The sequence below is a fragment of the Labrus mixtus genome, chromosome 1 (genome assembly GCF_963584025.1).
Source record: "Labrus mixtus chromosome 1, fLabMix1.1, whole genome shotgun sequence".
Lineage (NCBI taxonomy): Eukaryota > Metazoa > Chordata > Actinopteri > Labriformes > Labridae > Labrus > Labrus mixtus.
The window spans coordinates 13,394,354-13,407,877 of NC_083612.1; the positions used below are offsets into that span (position 1 = coordinate 13,394,354).

The window sequence follows — 13,524 nt, forward strand, 5'->3', positions numbered from 1 at the left end:
GAAAACCTGGACTATTTAACATTGGTGACACACACACGCAGCCTTGCCAATTATAGAAGACACGCTAAATCAACCATATAATGAACGTCACATACCTGCCACAACAGGGTCTCAAAGTAAGTAATGGAAAAAACTACAGTTACCTTTACCAAAAATCCCAGAGATTAATAGGCGTTCGATGCCCCTTTTTCATTCCTGCCAAACAGCTGGTGTCCAGGAATGAGATGTTTAGCTGGAAATACCAACTCAGACATTTAAACTTTTTCAGAGTTCCATACTGTGCTGTGATTTACAGAAAGAGGATGGCACGACTCCAGGAGCAGGGTCCTGAGCTGAACAGGGTCCCTGCATGCTGAGTGTCTTCTCTCTGTCAGGGTTCAGGTAAATATACCCCCTGTGGATGCTGACAGCTGGAGCCCCCCTTCAATTACACAGTTTATGAGCACTGAGTCCATATTGTCCCTGAAGACTTCAGGTTACAAATATGACTGCAGTTTCTGTTAGTGCTTACTCTGCTTTTATATAATGTGCCTTTAGATTGTCTGCAGAATGGCCCTTTTCTCATCATTTACAGTTATTATCTTTATGACTGCCTGCAGAACTTGGAAACAAAATGAGTGAACCTGTTTTAACCCCTTCAGACCAGCAGCGCTCAGATTTACACAATTTAAATATAGTTTCTTCATCTTAAAATCAGAAAGAAATGCTCGCCTCTCACCTAATCATTGTGGTTGTATGCTTTCTCACAGCTTCGAATACTTGCTTCTAACACCAGCTGTTTCAACACAGATGTGCGCAGTAGTGTGATGCTGTTGTGCTATTTTATTAACAGGGCATTTTACGTTGGAAAAGAGTCTTCAGCGAAAACAGACTTTTTTTATTTTGGGCTATCTCCTTCATAATTAAATCACATATTTCATTTATTTCTTACTGCTATTTTCTTATAATTTTCTGCTAATAATTTGTTTGAGAGCAACTGGAACACCAAAATTTTGTTTTTTTTACAATTGTGACGACATTGGGGTTTTTCTGTTTGGTATGTGTGATTGTTTAACAATCTTGTGTTGCAGGTTGAGTTTAGCCCAAGGCAGTTAAGGACGCTGTAGAAGTCTCTCTGTTGTAGACTGAACAGATTAAAAAATGTATTTATCCTGTAAATCTTTAATAACTGGGACATAAGGCAGAAAAGACAACCTGATGCAATTTATATTTTTAGAAATATTTTAACATTATTAATTCATATGTGTTGTTTGATGTGGAATGTTGTCTTTTAATTATTTTTGGGCTTTTTGGGCCTTTAATTGAGACATAGGACAGTGGATAGAGTTGGAAACCAGGGAGAGAGAGTGGGGAGTGACATGTGGGAAAGGAGCCACAGGCTGGATTTGAACCCAGGTCATCCGCTTGGAAGACTACAGCTTCCATACATGGGGCGCGTGCAGTAACCACTGCGCCACCAGCGCCCCAACATAGTTAATCTTGAATCTACAGTAGCACTATAAAACTGAAAATGTTTGTTAAAACTATTATGTCTATTTATTTTCATGCATACATATGGAAGAAGTTTGTTAAGGGAAGTGTGTTGTGGGGCTAGTGTCTAGCATCCTTTGCTGCAGTGTACTGTGTAGAGTATGTTTGTTAGCATGTGGGATTTAGTCACTTTGATCATTCTTGTACTTGATTGAGAAACCCTAAGATTGTTTCTTTTACACTCATATTTGCTGTTTCTGCTGGCTGGAGAAAAAACACTAAAAAACTATTCCTAACACTTTGCTCTTACCTTTACACAACACAACAACAGCCCACTACATATGCCTATGAGATATTATCTTTTACATACTGAAGCATTAATTAGAGTAATCATGGTATTCACTAGACAAAGCAGGTTGGAGAAGAACTGTTTTAGTCAAACTGTCCAGACACTGATTTAACTGCTATTACAGTTTTTTCCAATTGCTAAAACACAATTTTGCAAACGAGGCTGGTTTTATCAAAAATACTTAACACAATTCATAAAACCACACACCCAAACTGCAAAATACCTCATATATCCTGCAAAATGAAGCACTGCAACCAAAACTACATATAGCATTATCAAAATCAAACTTCTGCACCAAATGGCACACACACCAGATTTTTGTCTAACCAACTACACACTGTTGGGCATAATGAAAAGCACTCTCATCTTTAGTATGCTTTGCCGTAATACTAAAATAGTTCGAATTGTAGAAAATTCTTCAGATTGTTCACATGCACAGAAATATTTGCAGATACACACACATGCTGTTGAAACATTTATTTTTTTTATTTTTCACCAAACAAGTCAGTGCAACATATCCCAGTACAGTAAAACGGCTCAAGTTGGGCTGCACTCTCTGTCCAGCCTCTCGCATTGTCAGCCCAGTGGTTGATGACATGATCAACTTAGGTTGCTCTGATTTCATTTGAAAGTTGTTGTCTTCTTTGGCCATGAACTCCTCTACCAGCTCTACCCCTACCTCTCACTCTTCCTCTTCCTCTCTCTGCAATGTCTTCCATTGTTGTTGTAGAAAAAAGGTGCTCACTTGTGGTCTTTTCATAGTGCTTACTTCCTGATTGAAGTGATAACAATTAACCATTGAGGTGTTTGACCAGCTGGCACATACATTGGCCAATTAGCTTATGTAGTGTCATTTTGAATGGCAGTGTTTTGAAATGGCAAACATGTGACTTTATGTCAGATTGTTGTGTCTTATGCAGAGAACCGTGTTCAGTGCATTTAAAAAGTGCCATTTTGAATTGCAAAATGTGTGTAAAGCAGAAAATGTGTTTAGACTTTTGGAGACTTGAGAAGAGGTTTTGCTCTCTGTGTGTCAGTTTAAATAATTGTGCTATCCATGTCATTTTAGTGTGTTAGCAATTGTAATAATTGTCCTGATTCTGGAAAATCAATTCCTCATAAATCCATCAAGCCTAGCGCATTTCCTAAATTATAAATCCGTACATATTCAAGTAATTCAAAATCTGAAGTAAAATTCTGATGTGTGTAATATTGTTGCGTATCCTTGACTCTTCTCTGAGGACTTTATGACCCAATACCTCTGTCATGGAAAATTGCATCTAAATTGCTTTATGTCAAAACGCATCTTGACAAAGTGCCCTTCACTGAACAACACTGTGTCACTTGTTCCATGTGGTAGAAATATGCCACTGGTTTTGGGCTGCTGGCACTAATCAGACTAGCATGCACTCCAAGCTTGATTACCAGCTCAATCAAACACAATTAAGGCAGGAAACTTGGAATGCAATCAATCCTCACAGTTAGGATTCAAGGCTTCTGTCAACAACAGGCTGAACATAGAATTCATCAAGACACAGATTATACAAAAATATAATAAAAATCTTGTTTCTTAAGGATTACAGTCAGAGATTTTTTATTCCTGAACTGTCCAGTTCAAATTCTCTGTGAAATATGGTTATGATGCACTTTCCTTGGACTTTTTCATTGGCTTTCAAGTAAGTGACCCAACCTTTCAACTTTCAAACACAGACAAACATGACTCAAGCGTCTTTGTTTTCTCTTTTGGCTGTACACTGGAAGTGAGGCAGTCATCTGGTTCAATCGCATTCCACTGCTTTTATGATAAGCCATGGCCTGTAAGTCCTAAGCCTGGGAGTCAGAACTTCAGGCTGGCCATAAAGCTGTGTAAGCATTGACGGGAGCTGCACTAAAAAAAAAGAGCGTTAGTCTTTGTACTGGACTAGACACTGTCCTTGCTGCTTTTGAGATAAGAAGACCACACAACCACATCCCTTTTAGTTCTGTTTTGTTGCACCATGTCAACAGAGGATCAAAGTCACAAGTTTGCACAAATGACTTTAGAAAGAAGATTGAAACAGATAACGTGCGTTTCATTGTTTTGTTGGTTTGTATTAACGGAGGACAGATATGGTGTTGATAATGGGACAGTAAGGATTTTTGTTTTATTATGTTTATTTTATATGTTTTTACAATATATAAGCTATGATTTCCCTCCATAGAAAAATGTTGAATATTTGAATCTGTTTGGGTACTTTCACAGAAGCCCCATTCTTCTTACAACTACAGTAATTTGTCATTGACTCATAAGTCAAAACTGCAAAATGTTTGTTGTTGTTTTGTCTTTTTAAAGATCTATTTTTGGGCTTTTTTTGCCTTTATCCAAGAGATAGGACAGTGGATGGAGTTGGAAATCAGGGAGAGAGGGTGGGGAATGACATGTGGGAAAGGAGCCACAAGTCAGATTTGAACCTGGGCCGCCCGCTTGGAGGACTACAGCCTCCATACATGGGGCACAAACCACTGCGCCACAAGCACCCCGTTGTTTTGTCTTTACAAAATAAATGGTTTATTATCTGAATCCATGTCTGGATAATTAAATTGATTGATGCCTCAGCACCTAGAAGAACCATTTATCAAGAAAAAAAGTGCCAATATGGTACCCTCCAACTTCGCCCTAAATGGAAACCAAATAATTGGGAACAAAGCAAAGCAATGAAATATTTAAATGTAAAGTTTCTGCCAAGCTGACTCTTTCAATCAGCTCAGTAAATGATGCTCTGGGAATTTTACATTTTGAATGAGTTTTCACATTACTTATTGACTTTAATGGGAGTGAAATACAGTATATAGTCTTTGGCTTGTGTAAAGAGAAATTTTGTGAACTAGTTAGGTAGCAGTTTTTAAATTTCCATTTCTCCTAATGCCATATTAAAGAAGAAAACGGGTATCAGACCCTGATGAAGTGAATGGGGTAAATGTAATCTCTCTCTACTGTTGAATACAGTATATTTGACAAGAAGTTGTTTGCTATCATCCAGTACTTTTGGATTGAATAGGTCTGCCTAACTACTACCACATGTTACGCCTTTGTACTGCTGTCACTGCCTTAATGCGAGACTGTTGTTTTCCAGACTCTGTGTGTGGTGAATGTATTGAGGGAGGAGAAGAGGCAGATACACAGTGACAAAGACGAAGATATAAAGAGGGAATGTAAATGTGTGTCTGCTTTCTTCATTATTCCAAAATGGGAGCAACACGAAACCCTAGATCACAGTTACAGCATTCCTACCTCCTAGAAACAGCTTAACTGCATTATCTATTACCTTTTATGAATCTACCTATTTATATCTCAACAAGAGGGTAACCAAGAGCTTCTAAAAAGCAAGAATAAAGGTCATAGAATGTAATGGATTATAACAACATTTACTTCAGAAGCGTCTTTTCTTGTCACTGACATGAATCATAGTCTAGTGAGGACTGAGGGCTTATTTTTTTCCAATCAGAGGACTCCATATATGCCCCAATGACCGGCAGGTGAAAAAATAGAGCAAATGAGAGGCTGCGGGAAGGCAAACGTAAGCAGAGAGGAGGCTTGGATGAATTAAAAACCAGCATAAAATGACTTGAAGAGCAAGCAAGACAGAAGATTATGTTGGATGACTAAACTCTGAAATTGTCTACTCATGGTTGACTTAATTGTCACCTAGACAAAGATGCTCAGTCTTGAGGCCTTTGAGCCTTTGAGTAGTGTTTGCTCTTGAAATACAGAATGTCTGAATCTGAAAGACTGAATGTAGAACATCAATACCGCACTCCCACTTTCTCTCTTGCTTCCTATTTCTATCAACCTCTATCAGCAGCTTTGCTTGCCTGCTACTTCTGCTTCTCTTTGCTTTAGATGGAGGAAGTGGTTTGTGAGCAGACTGCGGCTGGCTGGAACACTGTGCTGTGCACTGGGGAAGCCGAAATTTGAGCCCCTGTACATTAAATGTTCCACTAGAGCAACAATTTCTGTGAGGGGAAATCGTGCGGTGGGCCAGTGTTAGAGGATCGAAGGGGAGGAGGGCTCAGTCAGAGTAGGAAGAAGAGAAAGCTGGGGGGTGTAATGGGGGGAATTGCTCATGACTCTAAATAAGAACTTGGCCATTCAGGCGGTTGAGTTAGTTGTTGCACACCACATACTGCAGAGCTGGATTAAAACCTTAGCACATACCTTTGTTGCACATCATCTCAGTCATTCTTGTCTCTCTATCTCCCTCTGCTGTCAGCACACATACAAGGCAGAAAAAAGAAAGAATTACAGAAATTTGTTTCAGAGCCAAAGAGTAGTAAAACAGAATCACTGTGCCTCCTGTGGATATGCTTTAATTCAGCGCATACTAAGTTGTCTATAATTAAATTCATTAAACAGCTTAATTTTAAACTATTAGTAAAGGGATCTTTGAAGAAATTGAGTGCTGAGAATTTTTTATGTTGATCATTACTAATTTATCAAATGATATAAAGATTTGTAGTTAAGGCTCATCTTAATCTAAATAGTGCAGCTGCCAGAACTGCTGAGCCCAAAAGTTTAATTTGAAAAAAGCTCCTGATTGAAATATTGAGAATAAAAAGGGTGGCTATGATTAAAACTAAAGCTATAATAACTTTAACTTTGTTTATGTTAGATGGGAATAATGTAACCATCCGGGTCAACCAATGCAACTGATAGGATCAAAAATTATGCTTAGTGTAATTTTCTAACCCTGTATGTCAGCCTCAACTCAAGCATTGATTTGCTTTATTTGTCATTTTAAAAAAAATAGCCAGTGAAAGCAGATTTTAGTCTGCAATATTAGTTATCCAATTTGCTCTTTGTATAATCTGGTTTCCCAACTGTGAGTCAGCTAAAGAGCTAGAAGACAAGCGGGGAACTTTCCGACCATTGTAGTGGTTTTCACAATCTGTCAGATTTCTGTTGGAGTCAGGTTGAGTCAGCTTGAGTCAGCTTGAGTCAGTGACACAGTGGTTTGTTAAATCAGATTCATCTGTTTGGTCTTTTTCGCAGTCATCTGCTGAGCAGATTGACTTAAGTAATGTCTGACAGAAAAATGCTGCCTCGCACTTTACTTAGAGCAACAATTAACTCTTAGGGATTCTTCTGAGAACTGTTGCGAATCAACAGGTTTAATTTAAAAATGGAGTGAATCACGTTCAAATATATTAGAAAAAGTGTGGCGTACTGGCAAAGGTTCCAGTAGCTCTCTTACTGCACACGTAGCTGTTATTGTTGTCTGTAGAGCTGCAATTACATAATTTTAGCTGTGGAGAACAAGCTGGTGTATAAAAGTGTTTGTACTTTGTGTAAAATTCAAAGAATAAGGCGAGTGAGCAATATGAATACATTTATGGTTAACTTTTTTCAAAATAGACCACTTTTCTGTAAAGCAGCACAATATAATGAGAAGTGAGAGAAGTGTTCTTGTTAAACACTTAGGTCTAGAGATTTTACTTCAAAAATAACACATGAACAATATAAAAGATAATTCTTCCTTATTGGTTCATTACCTTAACAGAAGAATAACCTGTAACATAATTTTAGAAAAGCCTGTCATATGTTAATTTAATCCTAAATGGCGAATAATCAAGTCGTAACATGAAAAGACATTGTCAAATGGTTGTAGAATTAGGCTATATGCCAGGGCCTGATAGTTTAACCTACCAGCTAAGATGTTAAAGCCTAGCTTGGTTTAAAAGGTGAAAAGCTACATTAAAAAGAGAGTACAGGATTAAAAAGGAAATCCCCATTTAGACCAAATTTCTACATGTTTTAAATAGACAGGCAAGCTGATACCAACTTCTGCATTGCCACTAAAAGGCAAGGCAAACAAGACTCTGACAAACCTGAAACTGTGAGTTAACTCTTACCTGTGTTTTACACTTATTTCCAGTCTCTTCTATCCAGTTAGACAAAAAAATATATCACAAAACTTCACAGCTGTTCAACGAAAATATCGTCCAGTGTTGCCATGACTTCCGTTCGCCATCTTGGTTACAACAAGACGAGAGAAGACGAGAGAAGCCGAGCGAAGCCGAGCGTCGCGTGTAGTTGAATATGTGGTTAGCACACCTGATAGATAGCACAACCAAATTTGCGAACCTCTCTTTATCCTGTTAAATAGAAACAATATATAGATCATTTGATACATTATTAGTTTGAAAATAAATAACTAGAGACCTTAAACGCTTTATATGCGATTTTTTTTCATCCAGCAGATGTCGCCCTTGAGCACCAGCATGAAACCAAAACAACTCGCGGTGCATTGTTGTGTTAACAAGCTAATGCTAGCGATCTTTATTATGCTCGTATCTTCACACTGCGTCTAAATTCACCCGAAATGAGCGTGATATAGAAACGCAGTTAAACAGTGAGTACAGTATGTTATTCTTATTTTCTCTAGTCCCTCGATTAAACAACTTTTAGAAATATACAAATAAACAAAAAATTCAAATGAGAAATACAATTAAATAATGCGATATAGTATACAACATACAATTCATTTGCAGGTGACAGGTATAGAATAAATATATTGCACATAGTTATACAGGACTCCAGTGGGTATTTTAAAAGTCGGGGGGGTGGGGGGCTCTGAGTCCAGGTAGTGGGAGCTTCAGTGTGGCGCAGAGTCAGAAGGTGGAGGAGGAAGGGACGGTGGGGGGCTTCGGGGGGAGGGGATATATATATATATATATATATATATATATACATATATATAAGAAAATCTTGGGTGGTAGTAAAGTGTTGTCGCCACAAGATGGCAGCAAACTGTTAAACATTGTGGCTTACCCCAGTTTAAAGAGCTGTCAGAGGGTCAGAACAGTAAACAACAAGGAAATGAAATGTAAAACAGACTCCCCATAATTCACTAGAACAGAGAGAAATCACGGATTTAAAGCTTATAGCCAAGCCAGTCAGTTACCACCGTTGTTTTACATGCTATTTATAAAAACAAATATTGTCGACATCCATGCATGTTAGCTTTCATTATGAAAAGTAAAAACAGAAAACTCTCTTCCCTCCTTAACCCATTTTCTTTTAGCATGTAAACATCTGCTGGAACATGTGAGACATGCTGGCTCTTCTAGGTCTGCAGGTTCGTGTGTTTACCACCTCCACCCAGTGGATGAGGTCTGCTTCTCCCACACCTTCTTCATGATGTTAATGGGGATTATTATGTATGTCTAACATCAGGAGGAATTTCACTTCAGTGTCACAAAGCGGTGGCGCAACATGTAAGTTTCACATCAGATCACAGCCATTCACATTATAAATATGGCAAACTCTCTTATGTTCTTTATGTTTAATTGAGCTGAAATACAAAACCTCGTGAAAAAAATAAATCATGAGGTAAAACCTTCTATATTATTATTTTAGTTTTTACAAACAACCCCACCAACCCATCAAACCACAACATGCATCTAGACACAGGAAATACTATTGTTCCAGGCAGGAAATGCTGAGAGTTGGGCCTCACATGTTACTCCTAAAGACTGAGATTGAGTGGGGAAGCGACCACTGAATGACAATATGAGTGAGTGTGAGGAAAACCAGTAAGACTGAAAACCATAATGACCTATTTGCAATGAGCAATTTTTCTCATATGATCCAGAACAGGCACAATCTGTCCTTGGCCCAGTCTTGGTGACATTTACTCCAGCATGTGCAGACACTTACAGTTCACACACATTAATGCACCAAACAAAGCCAGTATTGTTGTTTGCAGCCACGCGAGAAGAGTCTCACCGAGCTGTTTGAAGCTAAGCAATCCATGGTAACTGAGGTGGAATCTTGGCCTGTCTCTTATATCAGTGATTCTCAACTGGTTGGTCGGGACCCAAAAGTGGGTCGCAGAGCCATTTTCAGTGGGTCGCAAACATGTGACTGGAAAAGAGTGTAAAAAGTACATGAAGCGCTCTTCAAACGTGTTGGTGTTGTTCCTTCTCTTTGTTCCGTCATATACGACTTTTGTAGCAAGAAAAAAAAAAAGAAGTTAGAGAGAAAAACGTACCATAGGTATACGAGAAAAATTATAAATTATGAATGTTTTCTTTTTCCTTTTATTTAATAAAAGCATAGATTTAAACAATGGATTTGGTCAAATGATAACAAATTAACATCATCAAGAAATTGTTACCACTACCGTAGTCTTTACATTGTAAGAAGAGAAACATTGTAAGAGTGTGTTCACATGAGTATAACTTTTTCCTCGTGTATTCATACAGTGTGTGTTTTCTTTTCTTTTTTTTTAAATAAGGGGATAATTAGTGTCAGTGTAGTTTAAATGATGCTTAAATAAAACATTTTACTGTCTTATCCTATCAATGTCTGTGTCACTCACACCTGCAGACACACACACATCAATGCACACCGGATGACGTGCAGCTAGCTCTGTGCCTGAGTAGCAGACTGCGACACAGTGTCCAACTCCCTCCCTCCCTCCCTCCCTCTCTGTGTTTCTGCAGTCCTCTCCTCTCCTCTCCTCTGCTGTCCCAGGCAGTGCTGCTCCGGCTTCCTCCTGCAGTCCTGCCTGCCTGATCATCAATAAGCTGTATTAGCCCTTCACTAATCATATTGCAAGAGACGGAGAGTGAGAGAGTAGGCAGCTAGACTCTGTGTGCATCATTATCACTGTGTGTGTGTGTGTGTGTGTGTGTGTGTGTGTGTGTGTGTGTCTTTGCGTGTGTGCAGCCAGGGAGGGAGGGAGGGAGGGAGGGAGGAGGGAGGGGTGTATCCTAGCGAGGAGCTTTTCCCTGTTGTAGTAACCAACCGCACACGCCGACTGCCAGCCATTACTTCACTGCAGCAACAATCAGCCCCTCCGTACTTAGTGAGCCAGACACACTAACCTGTCTGTCCCCTCCTCTTTTCTCTCTCTCTGCATATTCAGCAGAGCTGCCCTCCTCTCCTCCTCATCACTCCGCCACTCCTGCGGCGTTACTCTCTGCTTGAAGGGGACACTGGCCTGCTCCTCACCCACTGATTCTGCATGACTGTCACAAAGGTAAGACCGCTCCGTATGGGGGACAACTTTTCAGCATGTCACCAGTGGTTGAAGGTGGAATTGTACTGTACAGGTTATTTCAGGTGTTTTTACTTATGTGTGTGTGTTTGTGTTTTGTTGGGGGTAAAGATGAGTTTTTTAAAGAGTGTCTGAGTTGCCGGGTAGGACAAGGTGACCAGGATGCTGCTGCTTGCCTATGTGTGTTAATTTATGTTTGTGTGACTGTTTCCTTTATGGAAGCAATCGAGATGAGACCAACATCAAAATTCAGTGATTATATTCTCTACTCTGCAGCATATCATCAGACCAGAAAAAATGCTCTCTTTTTTAGAGGAAATTAAATTCTATAAACTTTTTATTAAATGAGACTTGGTAAGCGGAGAGAGAATTCAGTACCAGGCCGTTCACTTGATGCTTTAAATTATTATTTTCTGTCTTTTAAACTCAATCATCATATTAAAAAGTGCAGGATCGTTAAGAGATCTCACATTGATGAAACCTGTTTCACATGTTGTTGTTTGAGGTGTTTCATTCATTGCCATTAATAAGAATATGAGATCTGTTTGGTGGACTTCCAGCTTGAGAGAGTGATGATATCTCATAAAGCCCCGCTGTGTTTCTGACAAACGTGATTTACAATCCTAATTAACTGAAAGCTGACCATTGCAATTTGCATATTCTGGCTTTCAGTTGATTTCTAAGTTCTTTACATGAAAACTTTACTCGATTATTTGGGATTTCCCCAGGGTTAGTCTTATTATGGCCTGAAATTTAAAGAAAAGTTAAAATAGTCACAATGTGGGGACTCACAGTTTGACAAAAGCAAACCGCCAGTTTTTGAAGGGCTACACTTGATCTTGTTCAGTGTTTGGCCTAAGTTAATGTATGGGTAAATGTCTTGGTTAAGCATGCAGCAGCATGTCTAAGAATTGTTCTCAGAAAACATCCAAATCAGTGCAGTGTCCTGGCAGGTGAAAGTAACTTGTGTATTTTTACAAGCTGTCTCAAACTGATCTTGAAGAAGCTGTGCAGGCCTGGTTGGGTGACTGTTTAGTGTGGCAGGGTGGTCAGAGTCAGTGCTTAACCCTGCTGCAGCCGGTTGAATCCTCTTAATCAATTAGCAGAGAGGGAGAGGGAGAGAGAGAGAGAGAGAGAGAGAGAGCAAGAGAGAGAGAGAGAGAGCAAAGAGAGACACAAAGAATGAGAGGCAAAGAGAAACAGGAGGACACACACACAGAGGAAATTAACACACCTACTCCCATGTAGAGAATTAACCCGGACTAAAATAGATGACCTACTGTAGTCACAGGACAATGTCCTATTTACTCACACTTATGGCTTCACACCTACAACTTCCACATGTAAGTTTCTGTTAACATAGAATTAGCGTAGGTTGTATTTCCAGGCTGCAATCTCCACAGCACAACCACACAAAAATCACAGACGATTGCTCTCCAAGAACAATTTTCCTGCCTGCGAGTGAGAGCGATTGTGTGGGAGGTGTGTGTGCCGCTGCGTAGGTGGGCGTTCTCCACTACGAGAACTGAAAGAGGAAAAGGTCAGTGTGACGGGGTCCTCTTTCAAAACACCCAAAAATCTTAAAAACACAGGCGTCGTCGAAGACTGCAATTGATGTGTTTTATTTTTAGCCAGCCTCCCAAGGTGCAGTGACAGATATTTACAAAATAAATGCAAAAACAGGTAAAATTGTACTTAAACTATATACAAAACAAAAGTCTTCCAAAAACAAAATTCCACATTAGCGAGCAAACAAAACTGCACTTCAAAAATAAAGTCTCCAACACGTTACCTCCTCTGTAACCAGGACTAGACTGCCTGAAAGCAGCAGCCATCTTTTAAAGCAAGAAGCCCCTCCCACTGGGCGTTATGAATGACATTAGGACATTTTAAAGGCTTTATATGCGATTTTTTGATCCAGCAGATGTCGCCCTTGAGCACCAGCATGAAACCAAAACAACTTGCGGTGCATTGTTGTGTTAGCATGCTAATGCTAGCGATCTTTATTATGCTCATATCTTCACACTGCATGTAAATTTACCCGAAATGAGCGTGATATAGAAACGCAGTTAAACAGTGAGTACAGTATGTTATTCTTCTTTTCTCTAGTCCCTCAATTAAACAACTTTTATTCGCGAGGGGAGGAGCCAGCCGGCCGTCCCGGCGATGTCAACAAACTGAAAATATGACTCGGAAAACTCAGAGAGCATCACAGACAGTGGGACTCGGGTGTTACACCCATTGTAGACAGTCATGACTCACAGAGTTATTTTCAGAGGATATACTTGATTTCTATTATATTTAAGTGTGAAAAATCACATATTAAGCCTTTAAACAAAACACACTTTCTCATGAATGAGCGATTTTTAACCTGTTACATTCATATGGTCTACTCAGCACTAAATTAAAAATTTTAATCCATATTTTATTAACACCACAGCAATGTATCTGTGGCGATACATTGTAAACAAACATTTAATGAAACAATCAATCACGTGATTACTATTGGCCGCCGCATCCGCCTGTTTAGAATGTGGAAATGGGCCGAAAAACAAAAATAGAGCTCTCAAGTGTGCACCCTTGGTCGTGCTATGAAACGGAGAGGGAAAGGAGGATGATGGGATTTACTGAGTGATTATAGGCGCACTGGCAGATGGAAAAGTT

The 13,524-nt window shown here is 39.4% G+C and overlaps 1 protein-coding gene across 1 annotated transcript in view; it reads left to right on the top strand.

The window, feature by feature from the left end:
- The first annotated feature begins 10,564 nt into the window (after positions 1-10,564).
- Positions 10,565-13,524, top strand: part of coro2ba (coronin, actin binding protein, 2Ba) — a 48,887-nt gene continuing 45,927 nt past the window's right edge. The window contains exon 1 of the mRNA XM_061032082.1: positions 10,565-10,842. Within this exon, the coding sequence (XP_060888065.1) occupies positions 10,828-10,842 (15 nt within the window). The 5' untranslated portion in view covers positions 10,565-10,827. The remainder of the gene's footprint in view (positions 10,843-13,524) is intronic.